The 14919-nt window shown below is 45.9% G+C and overlaps 1 protein-coding gene across 1 annotated transcript in view; it reads right to left on the minus strand.

The window, feature by feature from the left end:
* LOC311340851 (phospholipid-transporting ATPase ABCA1-like) overlaps window positions 1–14919 on the minus strand; it is a 36844-nt gene that overhangs the window by 20279 nt on the left and 1646 nt on the right. The window contains 7 exon segments of the mRNA XM_084465745.1: window positions 2438–2527; window positions 3257–3448; window positions 4485–4606; window positions 7033–7151; window positions 7527–7668; window positions 10605–10698; window positions 12270–12377. Coding sequence (XP_084321871.1) covers window positions 2438–2527; window positions 3257–3448; window positions 4485–4606; window positions 7033–7151; window positions 7527–7668; window positions 10605–10698; window positions 12270–12335 — 825 coding nt within the window. The 5' untranslated portion in view covers window positions 12336–12377.

Consider the following 14919-nt stretch of genomic DNA (forward strand, 5'->3'; position numbering starts at 1 on the left):
GTGCTAATGCTATGCTAACGCCGTTCTACAGTTTCCAAGGCTACTTCCTGAGTTTATGGTGCGTTTATCTCAGGAACACTTAGCTTCTGAGATAAAGTGGCTACCGTTCTCTGTGCTATCTCCCTGTCTGGGTTTGTGTGTGTGTGTGTGTGTGTGTGTGTGTGTGTGTGTGTGTGTGTGTGTGTGTGTGTGTGTGTGTGTGTGTGTGTGTGTGTGTGTCAGTTCCGACTGTGTGGACCTGGTAGGGTAGCTGAGTAACACAGTAACAGAACTTAATGTCCCCTGCAGCTGAAATAGCTGACGGGCTGCTGGAATATTTGTTGTGCTGATAATCATCACACACCCGGGTTTCAAACAGTCACCAGACACTTATCCCGGGGCGAGTTTCATGTGAAATCATTTGCATGGGTGGGTGTGGAGGGTCAGACCGCCCTCACAATGACCTGGCAAACCAGGCTCAAGCCGGTTAACCTAGCCTAACACCATACACCAGAGAGAGAGCGAGAGAGAGAGAGAGAGAGAGAGAGAGAGAGAGAGAGAGAGAGAGAGAGAGAGAGAGCGAAAGAACCCCGGTTCCCATTATATCAACTAATCTCATGCTTCTCTCTTCCTTTGCGAGTGTGTGCGTGTGTGCTAGTGTCTGGGTGTGTATGTGTCGGATGAATGTGTTAGTTTGTGTGTGTGTGTGTGTGTGTGTGTGTGTGTGTGTGTGTGTGTGTGTTAGTGTTAGTGTTTGGGTGTGTATGTGTCAGATGAATGTGTTAGTGTGTGTGTGTGTGTGTGTGTGTGTGTTTGGGTGTGTGTGAACAGGGTTGACCGATAGTAACCCGTCTCTTCTCTAATGACACATTAAGAAGTACGTCTGCTTACCAAGTACACCTGCGGGTGTGCGTGTGTCTGTGCTCCTGCCAGACAGTATTTTTGGTTACAAAACATGTCCTTGAAGGCAAGACTTTAACACAAAACACACACACACACACACACACACACACCAAACGACACACACACAAAGACACACATGCACACACACAAACACACACACGCAGATATACATGCACACACGCAGACAGAAAGACTGGAATGCGGAACACAATGGCCGAGAATAACCTGCGCTCTCTGAGCTTGGAGGTTACTCTAGTTCAAAGCCTCTCTCTCTGTCTCGCTCTCTGTCTCTGTCTCTCTCTCTGTCTCCCTCGCTCTGTCTCTCTCTCTGTCTCTCTGTTTCTCTCTCTCTGTCTCTGTGTTTCTCTCTCTCTGTCTCTGTGTTTCTCTCTCTCCGTCTCTGTGTTTCTCTCTCACACTCTCCTCTCTCTCTGTCTTTACATAGGATGCCACAGCAAAGCAACACATCCTGACCACACATCAGTAGGTTTTTTTTAAATGCTTTGATCTCTTGATCTCTTTGTCGGGACATTTGTGGTGGGATAGATGACATCCACTTCCTGGTTACTATATAAAACAGGTTAGGATTGGATGATGGACAGTAATAATCTTTAGTTTGCCTTTAATTTGTCACAATGATCAGCATGAGTTAATGAGCTCTTCGGTTTTGTTTCATTGCTGCTCAATAGCGTAGCGTTAGCCGCTGTCGCCGCTAGGCTAACAAGGTGTTTTTTCATCTCGAGGTGACCCCAAGATGAAAACACCACGTTCTCAGCAGGAGGTCAGAGACTTTAATCAGCCCCTCCCCCCTGTCAGTCAAAGAAGCGCACTGCTAATTGAGGATAAGCAGATAGCTGGGTTAACCATTTTAGCGCCTTGGTAACAGCTGAACACAGAGATTATTCCGAACCCTGCTGCCAATAAACACCTTGATCTACTTATGGAAAGAAAGACAGGTAGACAGGAAGACATACAGACAGACACAGGCAGACAGACAGACAGACAGACGGATAGACACAGGAACACTGACAGGAACACATATAGATGGATGGATTGACAGACAGAAAACAGTACGGACAGGCATGGAAGTATTGGTATAAGTGAATGGTGGGTAATTATAAGAAGCCGTTAATCACGTCAGGATTGGCCTTAACGAGTGCTTAACGAGTTCCTCTGGTTATTGATCACTCCTGGAAGGCAGACTAGACGGACAGGATCTCTGTGACAACCGTCCACCACAACAAGCACCTGGAAAACCGCCTGGATGCTTGCTGCAGGGGAAGGGAATGTGGCCGCAGTACTCTGCACCACCAGTGAGGGGCGCACCCCTCATTGGACGTCCAGTGTGAGGTCACCTCAGATGAACCTCAGACAAACCAGATGAACTTGGCCTCTCTGAGGCTGTGACATCATCACGTGTGACATCTTCACTGAGGCACATTCCTCAAGTTTCAGATGTCAACAAACAGACAAGCGCGCTAAACATTGAACATATTTAGGATTTTGGTAGTGTGTGTCAGTGTGTGTGTGTGTGTGTCTGTGTCTGTGTCTTTACCTCCACAGCCAGTGATCCAAGGCTCTCCAGAAGGCTGTCCGTTGCCAGGGAAACGTCCTGTACCACCTTGGGGTCCGACCTCACATCCTTCTGGAATGGAGAGGTTATTACAGTTCATATTAGGTATTCATAGTGTACTCAGTTTATTCATGGAGTACCTGTGGATACCTATTGCTATTATAATATTTATTCTGATTATAATCGTTCTTCTTCTTCTTATTATTATTATTATTAGCACTGGAAACAATGTCTTTGTGTGTCTATGTCTCTGTCTGCCTGTCTGTCTGTGTGTTATGTGTGTGTGACAAATATATCTGACCGAGACCCCAGCTCTCCCCACACACGCACACACGCACGCAGGCACACAGGCACACACAACACACACACTGAGGAATGGTCGAGGCCAGCTGAAGTGCGGAGGAATGCGGTGTTGACAGTAGAAATCCTCCAGAGCCATCCCTTCCTGTCCTCCCTGACCTGTTGTTGTAACCCGCCCCCCCCCCCCCGCCGCCCCCCTCTGAGGGCCAGAATAATATCAGTGTTCCTGGAGTTCAGTGGAGACAGCACCTAGCGTGGCTGAGATCCCATACGTTGCATATTAGCAATGAAGCATGTCAGCTAACTTCAGCTCCCACGGAAAAGGATCATGGGATCTTTAGCGATGATTGTCAAATGGATGAGACTGAAACAACAAGGCAGACAGATAGACAGGCACACAGACAGACACACAGATAGACACAAGACAGACAGACAGACCTTTAGATGGACAACATAGACAAACAGAGATACACATTAAAAGCGACAGACAGGTCAACGTACCCTGATGGGTTTGAGGAAGTCCAGGTTGGACAGGAAGTGACTCTGGGCGCTGTCCAGCCAATCGCTGGAGGAGTTGCAGATGATGTCCTGTGTGAGTTGGGACACGTTGCCGTCGGCGATGTGGACAAACTCCTCCAGAGACGTGGCGTTGCAGAGGTCCCGCAGGTGGAAGCCGAAGCCTTTGGTCAGCACCTGGCGGGCAGAACTCATGTTTACATTGTAATTCAAAATAAGCTTTATTGGTATGGAAAATACCCTCAGCGCCCTGTGCTCAGATATAAGCAGCACTCCGCTCAATGAAGGGTCAACACTTTGGCAGCTTTAGTCCTGGTCGTCTGCTGGACATGACGGTGATAGTTTGGCGAGTGGGTGCAAGCTATTGACCCAGGCGCTCTGCTTCATTCATCTAATATCTGATGTATCGGCTTTCTCAGTTGTCCCGCCAACAGGAAAACACGAAGCGTGTGCACGTCTCCCCGGGACCTTTGTTGACCACACAATAGTCAACTATAAATGTCCTTTTTGATGCCTTGCGGGATGTGACCACGGCCCCTAAATTGTTGTTCTAAGTCTTCTCAAGTCGCTCTGCGTTTCAGGGTCGACGATCTCTACGATCCACGACCCTGAGTCCTCGTTGCCAAGGAAACACTCACTCCTGACCTGCGATAACATCATCGAGGGAGTGAATGGCCGCATGATGAATGGTTTAGCGGTGTGTGATGGGTTCCGAAGGGTTATTCTTGGTTTTAATGGTTTTACTTTATTTGGTTTATGGTTTATTGGTTTATATGTACAAAAATGTCCCCGTGTGTGCTCCCACCGTGGACGTCGTGGAACAGCTCCACGGGGGATTCTACTGACAGAGGATGGAGAGCTGATGAACTCCTAGTAGGTACCCATTAGGAGTGACTCTGTAAGTGTGTGTGAGTGTGTGTGTGTGTGTGTGTGTGTGTTTGTGTATAACTCAACTTAGTTAGTAGCAGTTAGATAACTGTTGATTAGCATGTAGTATCATCTCCAGGTAAACTAACTGTCAGTTGATGAGTTGATGAGTTTGACGCAGTTAGTTATGGGGTCGATGAGTTTGGTGAATGAGTTAGTAGCCGTGAGTTAAACATTGGTTAGTGTGTAGTACCATCTCCAAGTAAACAAATTATTTGTTGATGAGGTGATTAGTTCAGTTAATGAGTTAGAAGCAGTTGGATAACTGTTGGTTAGCGTTTGGTACCTTCTCCAGGTTAACATCAGCCTCTAGGATCTGTCGTAGCGCGTGGTGGGGGAGGGATGCGTTGTGGTGCAGGAACTGAGACAATGTCTCATCGTCCTTCAGAAAGTCCTTCAACTTAAAACCTACAGGACAGACAGACAGACAGACAGAGATGGAGAGAGACATAGAGAGAGAGATGGAGAGAAAGAGAGAGAGAGGAAGAGAGAGAGAGAGAGAGAGAGAGATGGAGAGAGAGAGGAGAGCGAGAGAGAAGGGGAGAGAGAGAGAGAGAGAGAGAGAGAGAGGGAGAGATGGAGAGAGAGAGACAGAAGAACAGGGAGCGACAGTATTTAAATGGAATCATAAATAACGTGAACAGAGCAGAGTCTGTTGGTGAGTACAGAGGCATGCAGGGCTGGCGACAACAGCCTGTCTCAACCCAAGTGACTTCTGACATCTGACATCACTTCAGACCGTTTACCACTTGACTGCCCAGCCACACACTGAGACGCACAGACACACAAAGACACGCACATTCACAAAGACATGCACACAAACCAAATCACGTGCGCACACCCGCGCACAAACACTCTCGCAAACACACACACACACACACACACACACAGCTGAGAGTGTGTATCCCTTCCAGACCGCTGTAAGCCAGTTCCAGTTCTCCATCTCCTCCTCTTGTTTCCTCTCTTCCCCCATGCTATCTCTCTATCCTTGAGGTCATATGACCAGCAGTAAAACAGGAAACATTTTTGACCCCCTGGGAGAGGAAGTTGAAAAGAACAGCCTGCGTGTTTCTGTGTGTGTATGTGTGTTTGTGTGTATGTATGTGTGTGTGCGTGTGGTCTACTATGCCACCATCTAGGGAATGCCAATTAGTTTTAATATGCTCCCCTCGGGAAACTACCACTCCCATGGCGCCTCGCAGCACATGCCTCCTCCCTGGAAGATCAGAGGATGCCCTTATGCTACCCTCAGCTCAGGGACGTGTGTGTGTGTGTGTGTGTGTGTGTGTGTGTGTGTGTGTGTGTGTGTGTGTGTGTGTGTGTGTGTGTGGACAATGTTACTACAGTCTTAATCAATACAAATATCCGGTTGAGGAGTAGTACAGTGTCGGAGGTGATGAAGCAGTCTGCGTGTGAAAAACTGCAGTACTCGTAACATACTCTGCTACCGTACTGCAGTACTCGTAACATACTTTGCTTCAGTACTGCGGTACCAATACTCTGCGTTCTGAGTAAGGGTTTCATAACACCAGGCCTCTGGCAGCACCTCCAGGACCGTTGTGTAACGTGTTCTGAGGTACGCAGGTCATGTGACCACAACAAGTTCAAAGACAGCTTTAGCCCGCTAAGCTAATTATCCGCTGGGTGTCTTTTCATCAGAGGGTCCGTACAGTCACGGTGTTCCCTGTGTGCACGTCTGTGTGTGCACGTCTGTGTGTGCGTGTGAGAAAGAACCCAGCATGGAGTCTCTTAAGAAAAGTTTGGATGTTCCAGCTTTATATTTACAGTACATATAGATATACATGGACAGTATTAAAATACCCTGATGTATCAAATTACATATACAGTACTAAAGTATCAGTAGAGTACTAAAAGACTTTGTAGCTAAGTGAGGGCAGAGGAGGGGGTGGGCAACACTCTTATCTATGGCAAACACACAGATAGGTCACACACTCACATACACAGAATCGCACACAGAGAGGTCTGAACCATAATCACTAATGTGTTTTGTGTTGAGAGAGTGTAACTCTTCTTCTACATATTTTCCTGTTCCCCAGTTCATCCCCTGGTCCCCACCACAGAGGCCCCACCACGCAGGCCTGGTGAATAGGCCCCACCACCAAGGCTCCACCACGCAGGCCCCACCACGCAGGCCCCACCACGCAGGCTCCACCACGCAGGCCCCACCACGCAGGCCCCACCACACAGGCCCCACCATGCAGGCCCCACCATGCAGGCCCCACCACACAGGCTCTGTGTCTGAGCTGACCATAATATGAAACCATGTCTCCAGAATATTGCACTTTGACTGAAACTCTATGTTGTGGTGCGGCCACCATTTAATGTGTAACAAAGCTGTGACCTGCTTTGTTGTATTAAGGAGATTAAGGGATCAGCATCTCTAATCACATTACAGGCTTACAGGCCAAATTATCCATTTGATTCGCTGGAAGATGCAATGCTTATATCAAGCTAATTATAGAGTCTGCTACTATGAAATGGCATTAATAAGCAGACCAAAAGCTATTGAATCATTGACTCGAGGGCCCACTGATTATCCTTTAAACTCTCTCACAATCCTATCAATTAACCAATCAGTTGCCTCTGGCCAATCAAACCAGCAATAGCATAAGGCATCACACAGACGGAGCAATAAGGGGGAAGGAGGACCCACAGACGGACCAATCAGAGAGAAGGGGGACACACAGACAGACCAATCAGAGAGAAGGGGGACACACAGACAGACCAATCAGAGAGAAGGGGGACACACAGACAGACCAATCAGAGAGAAGGAGGACACACAGACGGGCCATTCAGAAAGTAGCAGGACTCACCTGCGGTCTTCTTCTGGAGCTTTGCGAGGGCCCGGACCAGCCCCTTGTAGCCCTCCATGCTGCGGTCGTTCTGGGTGAAGAGCAGGATCTTCTTAGCGTCCACGAACAGACGAGAGATTCTGGAGGGAAGGAGGAAGGAAATGAAGGAAGGACATACGGAAGGAGGGGTGGAAGGGAAAGAGGAAACCATTTAGGCCATTATAAGACTCAACATGTTCTCTGATTTTGTTGCAGGGTTAATCCGAGCCACTAGGTGGGTTAAATGGTCCCCATGGTAACCAGCAGGTGTGATGTTGATCAGCCATTACAAGCCTGTCCGTGACATCACACATAGGAGTGTCCATCCAGATGTATCCATCCTACATCTGGGTGGACACCCCCCACGTGTGATGGATAGTATTGGCCAACAAACAACATACATACAAACAACATCACGCCTGGAGGTTGAACTAGAGGCTTGTTAACCCACCAGGTAGGAGTGAGGTAAGACTTACATGGAGTCGTTGAAGTTCCCCACCACGCCCGGGGTCTCCCCCGGTGTGGGGTAGCGGAAGCAGGGGTTGTTGGCGTTGCAGATGATGCCCTGCAGCCAGGGCAGGGTGCCCGCTGACGGCATCGCCTTGTTGGGGAAGTGGCCTGCAAGGGAACAGGGACCACCAGGGACTTAGGATCCACAACGCCAAAATAAAAGCCTCCAGAGTCAAAGTATAGGAGAGAGAGGAGAAGGTGGAGAAAGGAGAGGAAGGAGAGGAGAGGAGAGGAGAGGAGACTCAAACGTCCTCAGGGTTGGCTGAGGTCACGTTTCATGCTTGTTGGTGATCTTTTGGCGTTTTTCCACTATACTATACTGGCCCATACTTGGAATCGGCGCGGCAGCCCAGTGCGCTTGGGATTTGCATTTCCATAACAACTGGGCTTCCCGCTTGAAGGTGTGTATTTAACTGATGCCGCGCTTGTCTGGAGTCCATGAAAACACACGATTTTATTTCCTATTTAGTTATATATTATAACCATTAGATCTGATTCATTTGTTGTGGCAAAAAGTGGCAAAAATGGTCCAATGTCCAGTCTTAAACCAGTCTTAAACCAAGACTAATTTAAAAGAAATCTGATTATTTCAACGAGCCATATTTGTTTTGCAAGAGAATATCATCCTACTAAAATCCCTGTGGGTTACACTCCTATCTAAACCTTCATTAACCTTTTTAATCAGGCTTATATAGTTATAGGAATGAAAGAATAATAAAGAATCAAGCTGTTGAGGACTAGCCATACCCTTCATGATTGGCAATGCGTCTCATACGCAAGAATGCACAGTTTATTGTATTTGTATAGGTCTATATTCCTACAATTAGAGAGACAATGGCAACCAGGGCTGATGGCAGCCCGCTTGGACCCGAACCCAGAGATGGTCCATCTCGGGCGCAGAGCAACACAGCTCGGCACGTTTTAACTGGTAGTAGAAGCACAAATCACTGTGTTTATTCTTACCTTTAGATCAGCTGTTTCCCAGCTCACAGAAGAGTTCCAGTTTCAGTTCCTGATTCTAACTAACCCTTTCCTTTCTAGTAAGATAATGTCAAGCAGCTGCTAAGAAACACTATTTCTCCAGAAGTCTAACGCAAAAATTATAACCTCAGTGTGTGTGTGTGTGTGTGTGTGCTTGGGACCTTGCGTATGCGCATTCAGGCAAGACTGATTAGCTCTGTGATTGGCCCCGGTATTGAGGATCCATAAAGTCAATGACGGCAGAGGTCCCCATTGCCTGCCCACGGCAGCTTGGGGGGTTTTGGGATGATCAGTGAACCATGACCCACTTCTTTCCAGGGGCCGTTAAACAAACACTCCTTGGACTTTTTTCCCCTGGAGATCTTACCTCAGAGTGCGTTTGATTACGAAGAAAAGCAAGAACACTTGTACTTGTTTGTTGTGGGCTGTTTAAGTTGCTGTTGAAGTTCAATCGAAGTAAACAGATAAGAATGTACTTCACAGTTGTACCTCTTATACTACAAGTCAGTAAAGTAGTTTCACAACAACAACATGAATATGTATTCAAATATTGATCCACCGACTGCCTCTGTCTCTGGTAAAACACTGACATCTGCCAGAAAGCACTTTCTGTCTTTCACAATACTGCTGTTTTACTGCAACTTTCGAAATAAAGGTATTGCAGAAGCATCTGGCTCACAGCCTACGATGATGCAATTTAGATTGGTTGGTTGATATCCATATATATATATATATATATATATATATATATATACCATAACACAACAAACACAAACTTTTACTTTGAATTCTACAGCTATCCATGCATTCTGACCTGGTTTCATTTGGATATTTGGATTATGCAGACATTTTCTTCAGTTGCTCCTAAATGTTTGAATGTTGCAAGGCTGGTCAATGGATTTGGCAAAAAGCATCAAGTAAATAAATGAAAATATCAAAGCTTTCTATTTGCTCTAAGAGTAAACAGTGTGTGAGTCAATAGCGATAGCTTGGGTGTAGAGTGTCAAGGCTGTGTTAGAGTCCTCCTAGGCTGATATTCAGGATGGGAAGCCCAGACCCATCTCTATCTATCTTTATCAGTCTCCTGGTGGACCAGGGAACATCTATTTATAAAGACGTCTTGAAGAGCCCTTAGACCTCGTGCCTCATAGGGCACACTGGGCCAACATCAAGCTGACTCTTAATCCTGGTTCTCACGCTAACCCTCAGCCCAACTCTTACCCTAACCCCCCTCCTAACCCTCCTAACCTCAACACGGCCCTTTAAACAGACCTAACACTAATCCCAACTCTTACCCTAACCCCCCCTAACCCTACTAACCTGAACACGGCCCTTTAAACAGACCTAACACTAATCCCAACTCTTAACCTAACCCCCCCCTAACCCTACTAACCTGAACACGGCCCTTTAAACAGACCTAACACTAATCCCAACTCTTAACCTAACCCCCCCTAACCCTACTAACCTGAACACGGCCCTTTAAACAGACATAACACTAATCCCAACTCTCACCCTAACCCCCCCCTAACCCTACTAACCTCAACACAGGTCCTTAAACAGACCTAACACTAATCCCAACTCTTAACCTAACCCCCCCCTAACCCTACTAACCTCAACACAGATCCTTAAACAGACCTAACACTAATCCCAACTCTTAACCTAACCCCCCCCCCTAACCCTACTAACCTCAACACAGGTCCTTAAACAGACCTAACACTAATCCCAACTCTTAATCTAACCCCCCCTAACCCTACTAACCTCAACACAGGTCCTTAAACAGACCTAACACTAATGTTACTCTAAACCTAACGTTACCTGACTGTAATCTTAAACCCTAACTCTCTGTTTTAAATGTTACTTCTGTACTGTACCTGTGACACCTGAATGTTCCATCTGGTATTGATCTAATCTTATTTGATCTAATCTTAAAAGGGTAATTTAATCTGGGAGCAGAACCTAGAAGGTGATGAGAAGTAGAGGAGAGAAAGGAGAACTGGTGTGTGTGTGTGTGTGTGTGTGTGTGTGTGTGTGTGTGTGTGTGTGTGTGTGTGTGCCGTACTCACACTCATGTTGCTCATAGGCTGGGTAGTGTGACCGCACGGATATCAGGATGAAGAAGATGATCAGAGGCCACACAATCTCCACCAGGAGTTGAACCTGAGAGGAGCGAGGAGGAGGAGGGAGGAGCAGAGAGGAGGTGAGAAAATTATATAGAGGAGGACAGCGGAGAGGAGAGAAGGAGACGAGAAAAGAGATCAAACCAAAACCGTTTAATAAATTTTCAGCGCATAAATACCAAAAATAGTGTTTTTCCTGTGAACCTTTGCCTGTTAACACTTCAACTATTTGTTTAATTTTTCCCTGCAAGGAATTCTTCTACTTGGTCTACTGGTCATGTGGCACGTCAGCACATTCTCATGGCAAAACAAATACACCCCTACCACGCCATTATAACATGTGTGTGTGTGTGTGTGTGTGTGTGTGTGTGTGTTTGGTGGGGGTTAGGGTGTCAGCTGTCGTCTTTGAGCCACTAATCCTACCATGTGAATGTGGGTGGACAGTATATGGGTTAACATTAGGAGAGAGAGAGACATCACGAGATAGAGAGGGAGGGAGAGAGAGAGAGACATTAGGAGGGAGGGAGAGAGAGAGAGTATAAGAGATATAATGGGATAGAGAGCGAGATGTTTTCTAGGTCCAGACTGCTCCATCTGTTCCGATTGGTGGTTTCTATACATGTTCAGCAGGCCTACTCTGTGGCCTCCAATCCCACCGGATAGTACAATACAGTTAATATTAGGGTTAGGTACTAGTACTATATTCTCATTCTTATTATTGTTATCATTTGTAATCATTTATTATTATTTTGGAAGTATTAATCTGTGTTTCATCTCTCTTTCAATATTCTTATTATCCTTTCTGTTGTGCCACATGCATGACCTAAAACGTATACACTACATTTTGAGTCACTAATTACTATTACTACTATTATTTAATAAAGTAAAATGACATGTTATTCGTTCAGTGAATCATGAAGGAATAGCAGAGAATGGTTTGGACGTCTCCCGCCTAAGAAGAAGGTGGAGGCCAGGGAGCTATCTGCCCCGACCTCGCTGCTAGCTACGTGTAGCAGACACAGCCAGATAAGCTGACACCCTGTACCCCTGCTACGATAAAACAACTGATTGTTCCAAGAGTCTGCTAAATGACTAAAATGTAAAAATGTCTTTGAAAAAAAACTTTGAGTCATTTGAATGATTTCACAACCCACAGAAAGAGGGAAGTATCCAGTGTTTGGCTGGTGGCACGCTGCAGTGTTCTCTGAGCAGAGAGGGAAGAGGGATGGTGCTGGGAAACACAAAGCCTTTCAGATGTGTCATCTTCACGTGACTGACCATCAATCCTGATTCCTCTCTGTGGTTTGAATATTTCCAGCATGATGCAAAACAAGCTGTTCACTTCCTGTCTTCTCACCGTCATCTCCCAGCAATGGAGGAGCCCTGGGTCTGTAAGATTAGTTGTAGACCCGCACAGAGATGCTCTGGTTCTGGTACAGACACCGCATGCTGGGAGCCGAGCCTTGCAATTAGCCATATGTTAAAGTCTTCTTCTCAGGATTTTCTCATAGTGGAGTGGACCCAGAGCTTAAAGGTTTTTGGTTTGAGCTCCTTTGTCCTAATGGTCAGTTTAGGAAAAGACTTTGATGAGGTTAAAGAAGTGTTACTTACGGTCTGTCTGCGTCGAAACGTGAAGTTCTTCCACAGCAGTAAACCAAGCTGAGTAGAGACGGCCATGTTGTCCACTACTCTGGCCTACTGAGCGTGCTCAGTTTCTCACTAGAGAGAGAGAGAGGGGGGGAGAAAGAGAGAGAGAGAGAGACAAAACAGAGGACATCAGCCGTCTAGTTTGCCAACAACAGAGAAGATGATACAGGGCTAATAATGCTGCTACTATACTCCAAGCATGTCTATAACATGTACACTACTGCACCGTGTAATGTCCAAATGTCATCACCATCATCAACATCAACCCTAGACATCGGAGCAGAACAAACACACCTACAGAGGAGACACCAACCGTCCAAAACAGTGCTTGACCCGGGAAACTGTCGCTGATAGATGGAGAACTAGACGTAGTGATACCCCCTCTAGCTTAACTAGACGCAGCTATACCCCCTCTAGCTTAACTAGACGTAGCTATACCCGCATCTAGCCTAACTAGATGTAGCACTATCCCCCCGAGATCACCTAGACATAGCAATGCCCACTCATCGTTCACTGTTAGCGTTACCACAGGTCCAAAGGTCAGAGTTCCTAATGTGGGCGAGATGGGGTGGAGTCACTGTAGTGACACACGTTCCTAGGATCTGATGATATTTCAACATTTTGAATAAGCATTATAAAGACCTGTGGGCCGAATGTGTTTATAAAGTGTCTGGGCATAAAGTGCCCTTTCACCACAATGGTTTTAATGTTTGGTTTGGATTGAGATTCAGTAAGTTTGGTGAAGTTTAGGTGTTAGGATAGAGCTGGTTAAAGGAGCTATGTAGCAAATGTACTGTACTCAATCACAACATTAGGGATCAAAGAAACATACTAGTGGCGACTCCGACAACAATGCAAAGTACGTTCTCTTTGAAAAGTTTGTTCCGTGTCAGACCATTTGTTCTTGTTTTGTCCTTTGTGTTATCTGTTCTCAGAGGACCCAGGGTTGCCAGATAGGAAACAAACAATATGGAGCCAGCAAACAAACTGGATCAACTAAGGTTGTACTGGATTCTACCTGGCATACAAATTCCTGGGTAGAATCCATTCCTGTGTACGTTAGCTGTTCAGCTTACAGTGTAGGACTTGTCGTCGCTTATCACTGCCAGATATATAATATTTGTGCTCGTATCCTCAACCTGGCAACCTGTATGAGCTCCGATTCTGGAGAAGAGGGGGCGGAGACACACTTGGTTTCATCGTTACATATTGTACCTTTAAGTTGAGGTATTAGGTTTGAGATGGTCATGTTAAGATATTTGGGTAGAGATGGTTAAGTTTAGGTTACGGGATGGAGGTAATAAAGTTTAGGTTATGGGTTAGAGATGGTAAATATTAGGTTTCGGGATAGACATGGTTTAGTTTAGGTATTATGTTAGAGATGGTTAGGTTTAGGTTAGGTTAGAGATGGTTAAGTAGGTATGGAGCTAGAGATGGTTAGGTTAGAGATGGAATCAGGTGAGAGAGAGTAATGTTTAGCGTTCGGGTGAGGGTTAGGTTAGAGAGGGTTGTTTTTAGTGTGTGTGCTGCCAACTGCGTGTGTTTAGTTTCTCCTGTGGTGGTTGTTGGCGGACATTTTGAGTGTGCGGTACAAGTCTCTGTCCGTCTGTCTCCAGCGTTAAGCCTCTAGGCTGGGCTGGATGATGGGATAGGGTTAAAGAGACACAGTTGTTCCAATAACTGTCTGACTGTTGCCCAGCGTGGGTTAGGGTTGTGTGTTTTGTAAATCTGTGTGTGTGTGTGTGTGTGTGTGTGTGTGTGCTTTAGGGTTGGTGGTTTATGTTCCTATAAGTGGGCTAGTGGGTATATATTTGTATATTTTAGTGTTGTGTGCTTGTCAGGGTTGCGTATGGGTGTCTACCTATATATGTTAGTATTGTGTGTGTGTGTGTGTGTGTGTGTGTGTGTCCATAGTGTGTGTTAGGGTTGAGAGTGTGTGTCCATCTGTGTGTGTTAGGGTTGAGCGTGTGTGTCCATCTGTGTGTGTTAGGGTTGTGTGTTTGTGTCCATCTGTGTGTTAGGGTTGTGCATCCATGTTTGCCGCTGTGTGACTCAGTATATGTGGTAAAGGACTTTGGCAGAGCGGTCATTCCTGATTGACACAACATCACGCCACCTCACTTCAACACTACAGCACCACCATGATAAAGGGCATCGCTCCCAGCCTGGAAACTGCCTGTTCCTCCACTTCTACGAATCCCCGCGTAAACTGACCAAAGTTCACCTGATTATCCTTTAAAAATACAGATTTATAAAACCCAGTTTTGGCCTCCAATCATTGTTTGAATTGAACTTCACCTCCCTCAAAACGTTGGTTTTGTTTCAATCCGGTGACACAGGAAAATACATTTCCAAAATGTGGTTAACAAAATTGTTGTTTCAGTGACATAATAATTATTGAATGTGAAATGCATTTATGCCGTTTAAAATAACAGACTTATGTAGACCTTATTTAAATATCTGCCTGATGTTTTTTGTTTGTTTTTTATCCTCAGATCCACACACAATAAACCGAGCCACACTGCTCGCTCTCTCCCCCTCACCTCTCTCCCCCTCTCCCTCCTTTTGCTCCCTCTCTCTCTGTTTGAATGAGAGGTTCTGGTTATAAAAAAAT

The sequence above is a fragment of the Micromesistius poutassou genome (assembly GCF_964030765.1).
Source record: "Micromesistius poutassou genome assembly, chromosome: 3".
In the NCBI taxonomy this organism is placed as follows: Eukaryota; Metazoa; Chordata; class Actinopteri; order Gadiformes; family Gadidae; genus Micromesistius; species Micromesistius poutassou.